Here is a 14,237-nt window from a genome sequence, read left to right as displayed (position 1 = left end):
GATTAACATGGAAAGCATTTACATTTTTAAAGAAACAGGACGAACAAGTCAAAATTCAAAGTAATACTATAGTAATGGAAATTATGTAAAGGTAGAAATTACTCAATTTCAGAATAATCGGAGATAACATTATTCTAGAGAAGAGTTTCACAAACGTTATTGCTTTGACCAATTAACATATAAAATTTCACCTGATTTTTTAAAACTTACTTGGTTAAAGTCCTTCTGTCTCAAGTATGTAATTGCTTTGTTTATTTCCAGGTCATTTGCTAGCTCTACATATTGGGAAGCTTTCACAACTTCAACACACCTATAATGTAAAGCAGAAAAAGGTTATTTTGTTTAGTGTGTGTGTGTGTGTGTGTGTGTGTGTGTGCAGGTAGTGCAGGCTACTCTTCAATGATCGTCAAGTGTCCAGCCCCACCCAGCAAAGTAGGCTGTAGACACGGCTAATGAAACTTCAGGCTCTCCAAGAAAATAATCTGGAAACCACTGATTCAGTAATACATACACACACATATATACGTGGGTGGTTTTCTTAAATTTTTTCCAAAAATTTTAAAGTTCCCCTAGTGTTATATAAGGCTAAGCACTTGATTTCTTCCAAAAAAGGCATTAAGTTACTAAATTCTTCAATTCTAAACTAATTTTCCCATCTGAATGACAAACGAACATAAAGATCCTCTGAAAAGTCTTATTAGTGCTTCACGGATGCTAAAACGATTCTAAGCATTTATGATTTTTTCATTAGTTTGCTGTCACTTTTAATTATTTATGGCATTTTCAACAAATTGAATTGATATCCACATTCTTTTTTGGATTTACTAAATCCAAATCCATTTTTGGATTTACTAAAACAATTTCAATTTCTAACAGGTAAAATTGTTTTCATATTTTTTCATCTTAAATGCTCTGATAGTGAGAAAAACTCTAGAACTTGCAGAACATAGTTAATTTTTTGTGTACAAATGTGAACAGACTACAGAGCACAGATAATCTATTTTTAACTGTATATCAGGCACTGTACCAATTCCTTCATAAGCATTACCATCACAACAGCCCCGAAAAGCAGTCTCTGTTTTACAGATGGGAAAATAGAAGACCTGAGATCACACAGGCAGGAGACTCAAATAAGAATCTGAACTCAGTTCTCGTTGAGACCAAAACCCACTGCGCCAAGACTAATGTTCTTAAAACTGAGGTTAGCTGAAATCAATTTAGAATTAACTGGATTAACAGGATTAATTTTAAACAAGGATCATGAGCTTTATTTAAGAAAAACAGAATAGAAAAAATATCAACGGGCATTGTACATAATAGGGGCAAGGATTGTGTCATGAAACTTGTTTTAGTAAATGATGTAAAACAAATTACTTACCAAGGGTCCGGTCAAAAACTGTTTCAAAGCCACTGGCCTACACCAATAATTTAAAACTATGAAAGCAGAAGATCCCATTCTTCAAGCAGAACCTTGTTTTTAACCCTGATTTATAAAAGTGTCCTTGTTTGAAGTGGCGAGAGAGGACACCAAGCTCTGCCTGCTCAGTACCTCTTCAATGATCGGCGGTCCCTAGCCCCGCCCAGCAAAGTAGGCTGTAGACACGGCTAATAAAACTTCAGGCTCTCCAAGAAAATAATCTGGAAACCACTGATTCAGTAATACATTCAGCAAACATTTACTGAATGCGTACTGTTTGGTACAGGGGCTGTCAGGATAAGTGAGATGTGGTTCATGCCCTTATGGGGAAGCAGGCAGTGAGGTAAATCCTGTGGAAGAACTGTCCTGAAGGAATACGGGAATACCGGGGTGGAGACTGAAGCACACCAGCAGCACCCTGCCCACAGACACCACCAGACGGTCCACCCAGAACCTCTGGACAGGCTGATTTGCCTGATGAAGCCAGCTGGTAAAGACTGGAAGGGTTGCCTACTTCCTCAAAGGCGCAGACACCTACGTGAGGACCCAGAAATTATAAATAACCCATGAAGTGTATCACCACCAAAGAAACTAATAAAACCCCAATGACTGAACCTAAAAAATGGAAACCTTTGAACTGATGAAGAATAATACTCTTAAAAAAATTCAGTGAACTACAAGGAAATAGACAACTAAATGAAATTAGGAACACGATGCATGAATAGAAAAGTTCGAAACAGAAAACAGTTACCATCACAAAAACAATCCCCAGAAACCCTAGAACTAAAGAATACAATGACTGAAGAAGAATTCATAAAAGGCTTCAGCAAAAGACTTGAACGAGCAGAAGAATAATTAGTGAATCGTCTAGAATTTGAAATAATCGAATCAGAGGAGCAAAATAATAAAAGAATGAAAAAGAAGTTAAAAAGCCTACGTGAATTATGAGACACCACTGAAAGAAACAACCTGCATATTAGTGGAGTCCGAGAAGGAGAAGAGAAGGAGGGAAGAGCAGAAAGCTGATTTGAAGAAATAATGGTAAGACCCTCCCAAATCTGGGGACAGAACTAGATATTCACGCTCATGATGCTAATAGGTAACCCCCAAATTTCAACCCTCCAAAATCTTCTTCAAGACACATTATAATAAAACTTTAAAATCAAAGATGTGGAGAATTTTTAAATCAGCAAGAGAAAAAAATTCCTCGCATATAAGAGGACCCCACAGGGCTGTCGGCAGACTTCCTAACAGAAGCCTTTCGGCCCAGGAGAGAGTGTGTGACGTGTTCAAGGGACTAAAGGAAAAACTCAAACCGAGAATACTTCGCCTGGCAAAGCCGCCTCTCAGAAATGAAGGGTGGATACGCCAACGAACTGGGGAGACTTGTCTCCACTAGCCCCGCCTTTTGAGGGATGCTGAAGGGAGCTCTTCAGAATGGAGTGATAGGATGCTAATTAGTGACATGAAAACATGAAAATACAAAATATGCTGGAGAAGGTAACTACATAGTCAAATCAGAATACTCTAATATTGTAATATGGTGGTATGTCAATCACTTAATTCGAGTATAAAGGTAAAAGACAAAAGTATTAAAAATAACTATAGCTACAATAACTCATTAATGGATACACAATACAAAAAGAGGTAAACTATGATATCGAAAACAAAATTATGGGGGGTGGAAAAGGGTATAGTTTTTGTATCAATTAAAATTAAGTTATTATTAGCTTAAAATAGACTTTTAAGATTTTTTATGTAAGCATAAAAACTTACAGAAAAGATACACGGAAGATAGAGAGAAGAGAAGCAAACAATACCACTATGGAAAATCATCAATTCACAAAGAAAGACAGCAAAAGAGGAAGGAGGAAGAAGGAACAAGGGAACTGCAAAACAGCCACAAAACAATAACATGGCGTGAGTGCCTGTCGAGAATTACTAAGAAATAATTACCTATCAGTATCCTGATCTATAAAAAAGTACTTAATTGTAAACGGATTAAATTCTCCAATCAATAAGCAGGGTGCCTGAATGGATTGAAAAACAAGTCCCAAGTATATTCTGCCTATAAGAGATTCTCTTCAGCCTTAAGGACACACATAGGCTGGAATGGAAAAAGATATTGCACGTAAATGGAAAAACCAAGAGAGCTAAGGGAGCTATACTTATATCAGGCAAAACAGACTTTAGGTCAAAAACAGCAACAAAAAACAAAGAAGGTCATTATAGAACAACGAAAGTTCTATTCATCAGGAAGATTTAACAATCGCAACTATACATATATGTTGTCAATATCACAGCAGCAAAGTAGAGTAAGCAAATCTGAAGGGAGAAATGGACAATACAACAGTAGCAGAGAATTTCAATACTACACTTTCAACAATAAATTGATTACACAAACAGAAAACCAAACCTTAGACCAAACCGACCTAACAGACACATACGGAGCATTTTGCCCAACGGCAGCAGAATACGCATTCTCAAGCACGCACAAAACATTCTCCAGGGCAGATCACGAGTTAGGTCACAAAACAAACCTCAGCAAATATAAGGAGACTGGAATCATGCCAAGTATCTTTTCTGACCATAATGGTATGAAACTATAAACCAGTAACAAGAGGAAAACTGAAAAATTCACAAATATGTAGAAATTAAAAATCACCCCCCTGAACAACCAATGGGTAAAGAGGAAATCAATAGGGAAATTTTTTAAAAATCTTGAAACAAATAAAATGAAAACAAAACATACCAAAACTTATGGGATGCAGCAAAAGCAGTTCCAACAGGGACATTTATAGTAATAAATACCTACACTAATGAAAAAACATAAGAAAATGACCTAAATTTAAACCTCAAGGAACTAAAAAAAAAAAAGATACTAAGCTCCAAGTTAGCAGAAAAAAAGAACAGAAAAAAAGTAACAAAGACCAGAGCAGAAATAAATAAAACTAAGACTAGGAAAACAACTGAAAAGATCAACAAAACTAAGAGCTGTTTTATGAAAAGACAAAATAAACAAATATTTAGCTAGATTATCTAAGAAGAGAATAGAGAAAACTCAAAATCAGACATGAAAACCAGAAGAGTCCCAGGAAAAAACAAAAAACAAGATCCTTGACATTGGTCTTGGCAGTGATTTCTTGGATACGACACCTAAAGCATAAGGAGCCAAATAAAAGCTAAACAAGTGGGACTACATCAAACTAAAAAGCTTCTGCACGGGAGAAGAAACAATCGACAAAATGAAAAGACAACCTACGGAATAAGAGAATATATTTGCAAATCATGTATGAGGGAGGAAGGGAGGGGAGGAGGAGGAGTGGGGAGAGGGTGAGGGGGAGGGAGTGAGGAGGGAGGGGAGGAAGGAAGAAGCGAAGGTAGAAGGAAGGAAGGAAGGAAGGAAGGAAACTAGGCCCGTAATTCTTCTGTACTTTATTTTCTAACCACGCACACGTATCTTGGGGTCTTAAAATTCTGGCAAAGTACCACGTAGAAGAGGTCACAGACTCCCTCTGTTTTCTAGAAAGACCATACAAGAGAGTTTCATGAGGGGCCAATTTGGGTTCAGTATAAAGAATGTTCTAACCCTTAAATATGTCCCGAAATAAAGCAAAGGGACTGAACACCAGGAGAATCCAAGCAGAGAGCAGGATGCTATACAGGACATTCCTGTGCTGGGTGACGTAAGAAACGAATTCGACAAACGAGCAAAGGTTTTTCCGGGTCAGATACAGCTCTTCACTCCCACCTGGGAGGTCCGCTGCATCAGGGGACGGTAGCCTCTTCCAGGGCTATCGCTCAGGACAGAAAGTGCAGTGCTGGCGACACGCTTGAGGTAGAAAAGCAGAGAATGAGGAAAGCAGCGTAACATGGAGGCGGCGCGGGCTGCAGTCTGCACAGCGGAGCGATCGCCGACCCGCACGTCCAACAGGAGCCCCTCACCTCAGCACTGCACCCACGCGCCGAGAGCAGTGAGAAAATACGTTAGAATGGTCTGGTAATTATATTTTAAAATATTAAACATTTCACTCTGGTCTATGTTAATCTTACCATACGCTACTACTTGCTTGATCAGTAGAAATCAGTATTCACGATTGTTTATTCACTCTTCTAACGCAATGTTAAATCCACGAAATATAAACTACGAAAGGAAAACAGCACGCGGTCAGGTACACTGCGCTTCTCACCAGTCATAACCCACGGCGAAGGACGTTTCGATGGCGGGGGCGATGAGTTTCGCAGCTGTCATGATGTACTTCTCTGCCATGGCTTTCCTATACCAAACAAACGGAAAAGTTTTATGGAGAAACGTGGCATAGCGAGGGTTTTTTCCTTAAAATTTCAGTGTAAAGCTAACATGACACGAAAGCCTCTGAATGGCGGCCAGCTCCACTGGAAACCCATTTCCGTCGGGCTGAGGGCCGTGACCGGGGGTGGACGGCTGTCCTCCCTGCTGCCGATGCCTGCCGACCACCTGAGGCCGGAGGGGCCCCTGGCGAGAAGGCCTGCGGGGGGTGAGGCGGCCTCTCGAGAAATCGTGCGTGGCAGGGGGGACACTGAGCTGCACCTGTCCCGAGAAGGCAGCCTCGTCTCACCTCCCACGCAGATGGCACCGCGCACCCCGTGGCCTTTCGTGACAGGCTTCTTCCCTTGCGGCGTCTGCCCGGTCGGCGCGTGCCGCAGCAGACAGCGGGCTCCGTGCCCCCCGAGGCCGAACAGGGCCCTGCTGCACAGACCCGCTGGCCAGCCGCCGCAGGCTGGGCCCTCTGCATCAGGAGACTGCAGGGCGCTGCCATGAGCACTGGGGGAAGCTGCTGTGGCCACGTGCTCTCATTTCTTTGGGGCTCATGCCTCGGGGAGAAGTCGCTGGTTATACGGCGACTCCACGCTTACCCCTCAGAGGAACTGCGGACCATCTCCCCTTTGCACCCAGCACCAGCAGAGGACCCGGGCGGGCACTGGCTGCGCCGGCGTCTTCAGCTTCCCTTGGGCGGCAGACGCGCCCTTCCTGTGCTCGTTTGGCGTCCGCATGTCCATTCTGAGACGTCTACTCAGATCCTTCGGACATTTTCACTGGGTTACTGGCCCTTTTATTACTGAGTTGGAGAGTTTTTCATGTATTGTAGAAACCAATCCTTTCTTGGGTATGTGGTTTGCAAATAGTTTCTCCCATTCTGTGCAATGTCTTCTCACTTCCTTGATGCTGTCCTTTAAAGAACAAAAGTTTTTAATTTTGGCGAAGTCCAATTTATCTATTTTTTTTCTCTTTTCATGTGCTCTTGGTGTCATATCTAAGAAGCCATTGCCTAACCCAAGGTCAGTAATATTCACTTCTATTTTTTCCTAAGAAGTTCATGGTCCTAGAACTTACATTTAAGTCTATGACCCATTTAGAAGTGACTTTGTGTGTGGTATGAGGTCCGACTTCATTCTTCTGCATGGGGACATCCACTGTCCCAGCACCACCTGTTGCAAAGACATCTTTTCTCCCACTGAAGTGTCCTGCCACCTTTCCTGACTACAAGTTTCAGTTCATTTCTGGACTCTTGATCCCATCCCAATGATTTCAGGTCGATCTTCATGGGACTAGCGCAAAGCACGACCTCGCTGTCTTGACTGCTGCAGCTTCGCAGTGTGAGCCCTCCAACTTTGTCGTCTTTTTTCAACTGTCTATCCTGAATCCTTTGTGTTTCCATGTGAATTTCAGGATCGACCTGTCGCTTCCCTCGGAACACTGCTGGGGTTTCGCTGACTCTACAGAGTGGTGAGGGGCACTGCCACCCTAACGATAGTAGGTGTCTACCCACAAACACGTGGTGGCTTGCCCTCTACTTGGCATCTCTTTCAAAAATGTTTTATTGTTTTCAGAGTATGAATTTTGCCTTTCACTTATTAAATTTATTCCTAAAGGTTTTTTATAACTATTGTAATTGTTAATTTCATTCTTGTATAGTTCATTAGTATAGTATATGTCTATAGTATACTACTGACTCTTGTATTTGACCTTTTAAAAAGGCAACCTCGCTAAAATCGTTTTTCAGTGGATTCTAAACTTTTATGTGGGACAGTCTATATTCAAGACCATGTGATCTGTAAATAGAGGTAGTTTTACTACCTTTCCCATGTGGATGCCTCTTACTTCCTTTTCTTGCCTAATTTCCATAGCTAGATCCTCTGGGACATGTAGACTAGAGCTGGTGACAGCAGATACCCTTGTCTTGTTCCTGATCTAAAGGGAAACCATGTGGTCTGGCACCACAGAGTGTGACGCCAAACGTGGGTCTCCACCTGGCCCTTCACCAGACTGAGGCTCTTCCTCTCTACTCCCACCTTGCTCAGGTTTTTTGGTTTGTTTATCATGAGCGCACTGAATTCTGCAGGAAAAAGTACTTTTTGGTTCATATCGAACGATCATGTTGTTGCTGTCCTTCGTTCTATCGACAGCCTGTATTATACTGATTTTCATTTAGATGGTAAACTGATCTCGTCCCCAGGACAAACCCCACTTGGTCTGGTGCACGACTCTCTTTCTATGCTGGTAGTGCTTTGGTTTGCTAGTCTTTTCTAAACAATTTTTGCAGCTATATTCATAAGATATTGATCTTTAGACCCCTCTTCTTCTTCTTTTTTTTTGGTACTGTCTTTGTCTTATTTTGATAACAGCATAATACTAGCTTCATAAAATGAACTATTTTCTGGAAGAGACTGTATAGAAGTGATGTTAATTCTTCTTTCAACATTTGCTAGAATTCTCTAATAAAACCGGATGGGCCTAGAGATTACTTTTTTCGTAGCTTTAAAAATTATAATCCAATTTCCATAATACTTACAGGGCTCTTCCAATGATCTATTTCATATTAGGTGAGTTGTGGCAACTTGTGTTTTCGAAAGAAGTGGTCTCTCTCGTCTAAGCTGTCAGATTTACGTGTGGGGTGCTTGCGGTGCCTACTGCTCTTTCCACGTCTGCAGGGTCAGTGGCGAGACCTCGTCTGGTTCCTGATGTTGGTAATTTGCGTGTTCTCTTTTTTGTCGGTTTTCTTAGAAGTATTTCACTTATGTCCTCTACTGTTCCTCTCTTTTCAATGTCAGCGATTTGTATTCTTTATTGTTTCTTTCCCTCCGCTTCCTTTGGGTTGCTTTTGCTCTTCTTTTCCTAAGTTCTTGAGCTGGGAGCTTAGGTTGCGGCTTTCAAACTTGTCTGCTGTCATTCTAATTGCTTTCCCCATTGTTTTTCTGTCAACACTTTGTCTTTAAATTTCAGATTTAATCATGATATTCCTTGACATGGATTTCTTTGGGTTTATCCTCTTTGGGGTTCCCTTAGTGTCTTGTATTATAGGTTTATTTTAATTGCCAATTTTGAGGAGTTACCAGCTATTATTTCTTTACCCCAATCTCTCCTCTCCTTCCCAAACACTGATGACACAAATGTCGAATCTTCTGTTAAAGTCCCAGAAGTCCCTGTGGCTCCATTCATATTTGCTTTTTAGTTTATGGGTCAGAGTGAGTAATTTCCATTTTCTGCCTCCTAGCTCATTGAATCTCTCCTCTTTCCCCTTCATTCTTCTGTTGAGCCCATCGACTGAGCCTCTTATTTCAGTTCTTATATTTTTCGGTTCTAAAATTTCTACCTGGCTCTTCTTTATATCTTCTATTTCTTTGCTGAGATTCTTTCTTTTCTATTTTGTAATTTGTTTTAAGGATGTTCATAATTGCTTGTTGAAACCTTTTTATCACAGTTGCTTTAAAATTTGTCAGATAATTCTAAAATCTCTGTCGTCTCAATGTTGGCATCTATGGATCATCTTTTTTCATTCAGTTTGAGATCTTCCTGGGTCTTGGTCTGATGAGTGACTTCTGATCAAAACTTAGACATTTCTGACTTTTGAGACTCTTAAGTTTTATTTAAGTCTTCGTGATTGGCTGGCTCCCTTGCTATCACTCCAGCAGGGGAAGGAGAGACACCACCTCATTATTGCTAGATGAGAAAGTCCAGTCTCTCCCCACGGGCTCCTCTGACACCCAGGGTTGGAGGGGTCCTTGTTCCTGCTGGGTGGGGTAGGAGCTCCTGCCTCTGCCACGGCCCCTCCTGACACTGGTTGAGGGGCCTTGTTACTGCCAGGTGATGCTGAAATTTCTAAGGCTCCACTATCTCTCCTGAGGCCACCCCGGGAGAGAGGGGGAGGAGTGCCTCGTTACTGCTGGGTGGGGTGCAACTCCAGGCTTCCTGTGTGCTGTCCACTGACACTACACAGGGCCTTTGGGATGAAAGTCCTATCCTCTCTTTGGCGGGCCTTCTGGGGTGCTGAGTGTTTCCTTACAGCCTTGTGAGGGCGGGAGTGTGGGCTCCCACTGGCTTTTGCTGGCATGCGTGGGGGCGGATAGGGCCAGTTTCCATGGCATCTGTCTAAAGATTCTCTGTCTTGCTGGCCTGCCCTTCCCAGTCCTTCGGCTGCACAGAACAGGCCTTTTGTGTGTTTGTTTCCTGTGCCCTCCATGTTCCGATTGCCAGCTTCATCAGCGCCAAGTCTGGGAACCAGCCAGGCACTCACTGCCACGTTGCCCTCAGCCCTGAGGTCCCTTGCTGGTCCGTCCGCTTCTCTCCACCTTCCTTCTCAGATTTGTTTTATACATAATTTCCAGGGTTTTTCATTGGCACTTGGTGGAAAGAACAGTGAAAAGAACATCTACTCTGTCCTCCCAGAAGTACAAGGCTCTGTTTTATTTTCAATGTTAAACTAATTCCTAAACATTAAGGGCCCTCCATATATTCAATGGAATAATACTGAGCCTTAATAAGGGGCTCCTGTTACACGCCACAACAGGGATAAGCCTGAGGACATCGTGCTAAATGCAATAAGCCAGTCACACAAGGACAAATACTGCGACTCCGCTTACATGAGGTCCCTAGAAGAGCCAGGTTCAGAGAGACAGACAGGAGGGTGGCGGCTGTCAGGGGCCAGGCGAGGGGACACGAGGGCTGCTCAGTGGGTGTGGAGTGGCAGTTTGGGAGGACGGAGAGAGTTCTGGGGGTGGTGACAGACCGTCGTGAACACGCTTAGTGCTGCCGACCATGAAGGAGGACGCACTTAAGACAGTAAATTCTGTTATGTGTATTTTACTACAATTAAAAAAATTTCAATGGCCCTCTATCATGTGATATACCTCTGACACACGATTGCGTATTCAATAATATTAGAACTTTCGAAACGTACTTGGCAGAGACTAGGTGCCATACTGGATGAAGGAAGAAATGAAATAAATAGAATTTTGTCTTTGGGAGTTGAAGTTTAATTGAGAGGCTGCACAAAAATACATGAAGATATAAGTTTTTAAAATAAAAGTAATTAAACAAAATTCCAATATTGCACCAAATGCAGGGGAAAGTGGATTGCAAAGAAACAGTAAGAGTAACTGAGCTATGAATAACTGGGTCAGCATGCGGACGGAGATTATTTTGAAAGAGAAAAGAGAATCCAGTAAAGCACAGAAATGATGAAGCACCAGGACTATTCAAGAAATATGCCACACATAACAAGTTCTGAAAGAAGTAATCGGAATGCATGTTCAACGGTCTTATAAAAATTTAACCTCCATTATTAAGTTTTAATTATTAAGTACCTAAAATATTACCTTTCACGTTCCATTTGCCTTAGATGATCATTTTTTATAGCTTCAATCACTAAATTAGTATGTGGATCATCCTGGGAAAATAAAATTGGAAAAAAAATAATTCAGAAGTTAACACTAAGAACTTGGATTTCTGATCAACCTCACCACTAACTACTTGTATAAACTAAAGAGTAATCTCTTTACACTGCTTTCTATTATGCAAAGTAGAACTTTTTTTTCTCATTTCTGATCACAGCGTCCAGTGAACTCTATGGATTCTGAGCAGCTGATAAAGGCTGGTCTGGAAAAGACCAAGTGCACCGAAGTGGAGTGGCATCGGGAGTTCTAAACTCAAATGTAAATGCTTCAGTGACCACCAATTACTCAGTGTGAGTCATCTCTCTACTCCCTACGTGAAACACAGATGGCTTTTTCACATTTTTCTCAGTACAAAGGAATATATAGTAGTTCACGTTCGCCCAGCACTTACTACATTCCGAGTGCTGCTCTAAGCATTCCACAGGCATCGCCTCATTTAATCCTCACAACCCTATAATGCAGGTTACTATAACTAGTCCTGTTTTATGTATGAAGGGACTGAGGCACGAGGAGAATCAGTACTGAATGGTGGAGCCAACCACTGAGCTGCGATGCCCTTACGCTGTGTTAAGAAAACCTGGTAATTTACAATGACCTCGAAATTAAGTTTAGTTTTAAAATTTAAAAAATCCGTAAGTTCAGCTTAAGAAACTGACATTATTATACCATTTTGATCTATAAATACAGGCAATTTCATATGGTTTGACTTAATATACAATAAAATAGCAATATACCAATAATTTGTGTGTAAAATTCTGAGAAGTATTTTAAAAGCATTAAAAAAATAACCTCATTGCCCAGAAACTACTGTTTCTACTTCGGTGTGTTCCCTTCCAGCTTATGTTCACATATGAGTGCGTAACTGCATTTTTCCAGTTAACATGACATAGCATTTCCTCAGGTGTCCGAAGCTGGGATGTGTGTCACGCCGCACTCCGTGAATAAGGGTGAGGAATCACTTCTCTTCATTCTCGATACAGTAAGAGGGACACAAGCTTGGGGCTCCTTGGTCAAGATTTTACTCTTAGAGAATGGCATGCGGTCTTATTTTTCCTAAACCCTATTTTCTGACTAAATTTGTTTAGTCTGCTTTAACTATAACCTCTAGCCTACTTTGACGGAGTCCCATTCTAAAACCTAGTTTACATAACAAATGAAACGATAAAGTGCATTCATTAAACTTAGTCACGCAGCACATTAATGCAGGCCGAGGAACCCGCCACCCACTGCCGCCCTTTTGTCTCTGGGAGCGGAACGGCTTCGCGCGGCCTCCTCATACTCACGCTTGGCGAAATATACTTATCATCCTCATCGATTTCTAGTGGAACAGCAATCAATTTCTGGAATGCCTTCTTCATTTTTTCCCGATCTCCAATGGCAAAGTAACTGAGGATGAGGTTGAAGCCGGCCTTCAGGCTCGGCGCCACACTCATGACATGCTCAAAGGAGTTGATGGCATCAGAATACTGGCCGGTCTTAATAAACGTAACTCCGATGTTCTGCATGATTTTAATCCTAAAGAGAGGTAAACACGGCCAGCTTGAGAAGTCTGAACTCTTCGGGGTGGCAGTCAGGACACTCCACAAATAATGTCCTTTTCTTTGTCACTTCACTTTTTGGCATTGTTTTGTTAAGCTTAATTCACACATCATAAAATGTACTTGTTTTCAGTGTCCGACTCACTGGGTACTTCTAGACCTGCACAGCTGTGGGACCGTGACCACATTCTTGCTTTACGTCATTTCTGTCACCCTAAAAAGAAAACCTGTGCCCTTTCTCATCTCCGGCCCTGGGTGACGTGAATCTTCCTGTCTGAATGTGCATATAAAGGGAGTCGTACGACGTGTGATATTGTGTTTGCTTCTCTCGATCAGCATGGTCCCACCCCGGTTCCTCCACGCGGTAGCATGTGTCACCGCTCCGTCCCTTACACTGCCGGCTCGTGTTCCAGAGGATGGGCGGGCCACGATCTTTGCCCACGGCCTACCCGATGGACATCGACTGTCTCCACTTTGGACAACGGTGAATAATGCTGCTATGAACAGTTGCACACAATCCTCTGTGACGACGTGTTTTCATTTCTCTTGGGCACACACCCCTATGAGTGGGGCTGCTAGTCATGTGGTAAATCTGTGTTTAAATTTTAAGGAACTTCCTAATAATGAGTAACTCCACAGTGGCTGTAACACTTTACGTCCCCAGGGGATGAGGCTTCTAGTTTCTCTACATCCTCTTCAGTATTTGTTATTATCTGTCTTTTGATTACGCACATTCTAAAGGTCGTGATGCCATCTTATCTCTAACCACTCCTCAACACAGTCCCTCTGTTGCTACTAAATTCACTTATTCCCAAGTCTCTGCTCAGACTGCCAGCACATGCTCCCGCTGGTGCTCCTCGTGGTGTCCCCCCCGTCCGCGTGCTCCTCTACTCCCCTCCTCACTAGGCGGCCTCTCTCAAGAACTCCTCCTTCACAAAGCCGGCACGGTTCTGGTTCTCAGTAATTCTTCCCTCAGCCTAATAACTACAGCACCTCCGAGTTACTGATGATTAAGCACTTAGCATACGCCGTTTAATATTATGACCCTTTTCTAAAATGTTCAAAAATTCTTGGCCTCCCCTGGTTAGAAGTACCTCAAGGGCACTGTTCTATAAGCCAGATATCTACCGATGCAGATACAACACCATGCATAATTCAAAAACAAGTGATCACTGAAGATGGCATTTACAAATAAATTAACTTGCACGGAGATACTGTACTGTGCCTAGGGAAGTTATGACCAGTAAATATCCCGGAAACGGTCTGTGTTCCCAAGGCTACCACCCAACTACAAAGTGATTCGCTGTCTCTGCTCTGAAATGCTACGGGAGGAGAAAACATGCCCGCTCCGCTCCCGTCTGCCTTCTCGGATTCAGAGGCACTGCCTCCCCCTCACGAGCGCACTTTCAATCAACGGCACGAATGAATTCCTGGCCTTGCATCTGGAGTCAGGTATGTGCTAAAGCAGGGATCTCCAACCCCCAGGCCGCGGACCAGTACCCTCCGTGGCCTGTCAGGAACTGGGCCCCCCCAGCAGGAGGTGAGTGGCGGGTGAGTGAGCGAAGCTC

At 42.6% G+C, this 14,237-nt stretch overlaps 1 protein-coding gene across 1 annotated transcript in view; it reads right to left on the bottom strand.

Annotated features, from left to right (window-relative positions):
- The window catches only part of IFT88 (intraflagellar transport 88), a 73,246-nt gene that overhangs the window by 39,297 nt on the left and 19,712 nt on the right, over positions 1 to 14,237 (bottom strand). The window contains exons 11-14 of the mRNA XM_039863190.1: positions 12,415 to 12,646; positions 11,054 to 11,124; positions 5,608 to 5,694; positions 211 to 310 (exon numbers count right to left, since the gene is read on the bottom strand). Of these exons, the coding sequence (XP_039719124.1) occupies positions 211 to 310; positions 5,608 to 5,694; positions 11,054 to 11,124; positions 12,415 to 12,646 (490 nt within the window). The remainder of the gene's footprint in view (positions 1 to 210; positions 311 to 5,607; positions 5,695 to 11,053; positions 11,125 to 12,414; positions 12,647 to 14,237) is intronic.

Source organism: Pteropus medius, unplaced genomic scaffold, assembly GCF_902729225.1.
Source record: "Pteropus medius unplaced genomic scaffold, Ma_sr-lr_union100, whole genome shotgun sequence".
Lineage (NCBI taxonomy): Eukaryota > Metazoa > Chordata > Mammalia > Chiroptera > Pteropodidae > Pteropus > Pteropus medius.
Note: the sequence above shows the minus strand (reverse complement) of the source record. Positions and strands in the feature narration are given on the sequence as shown.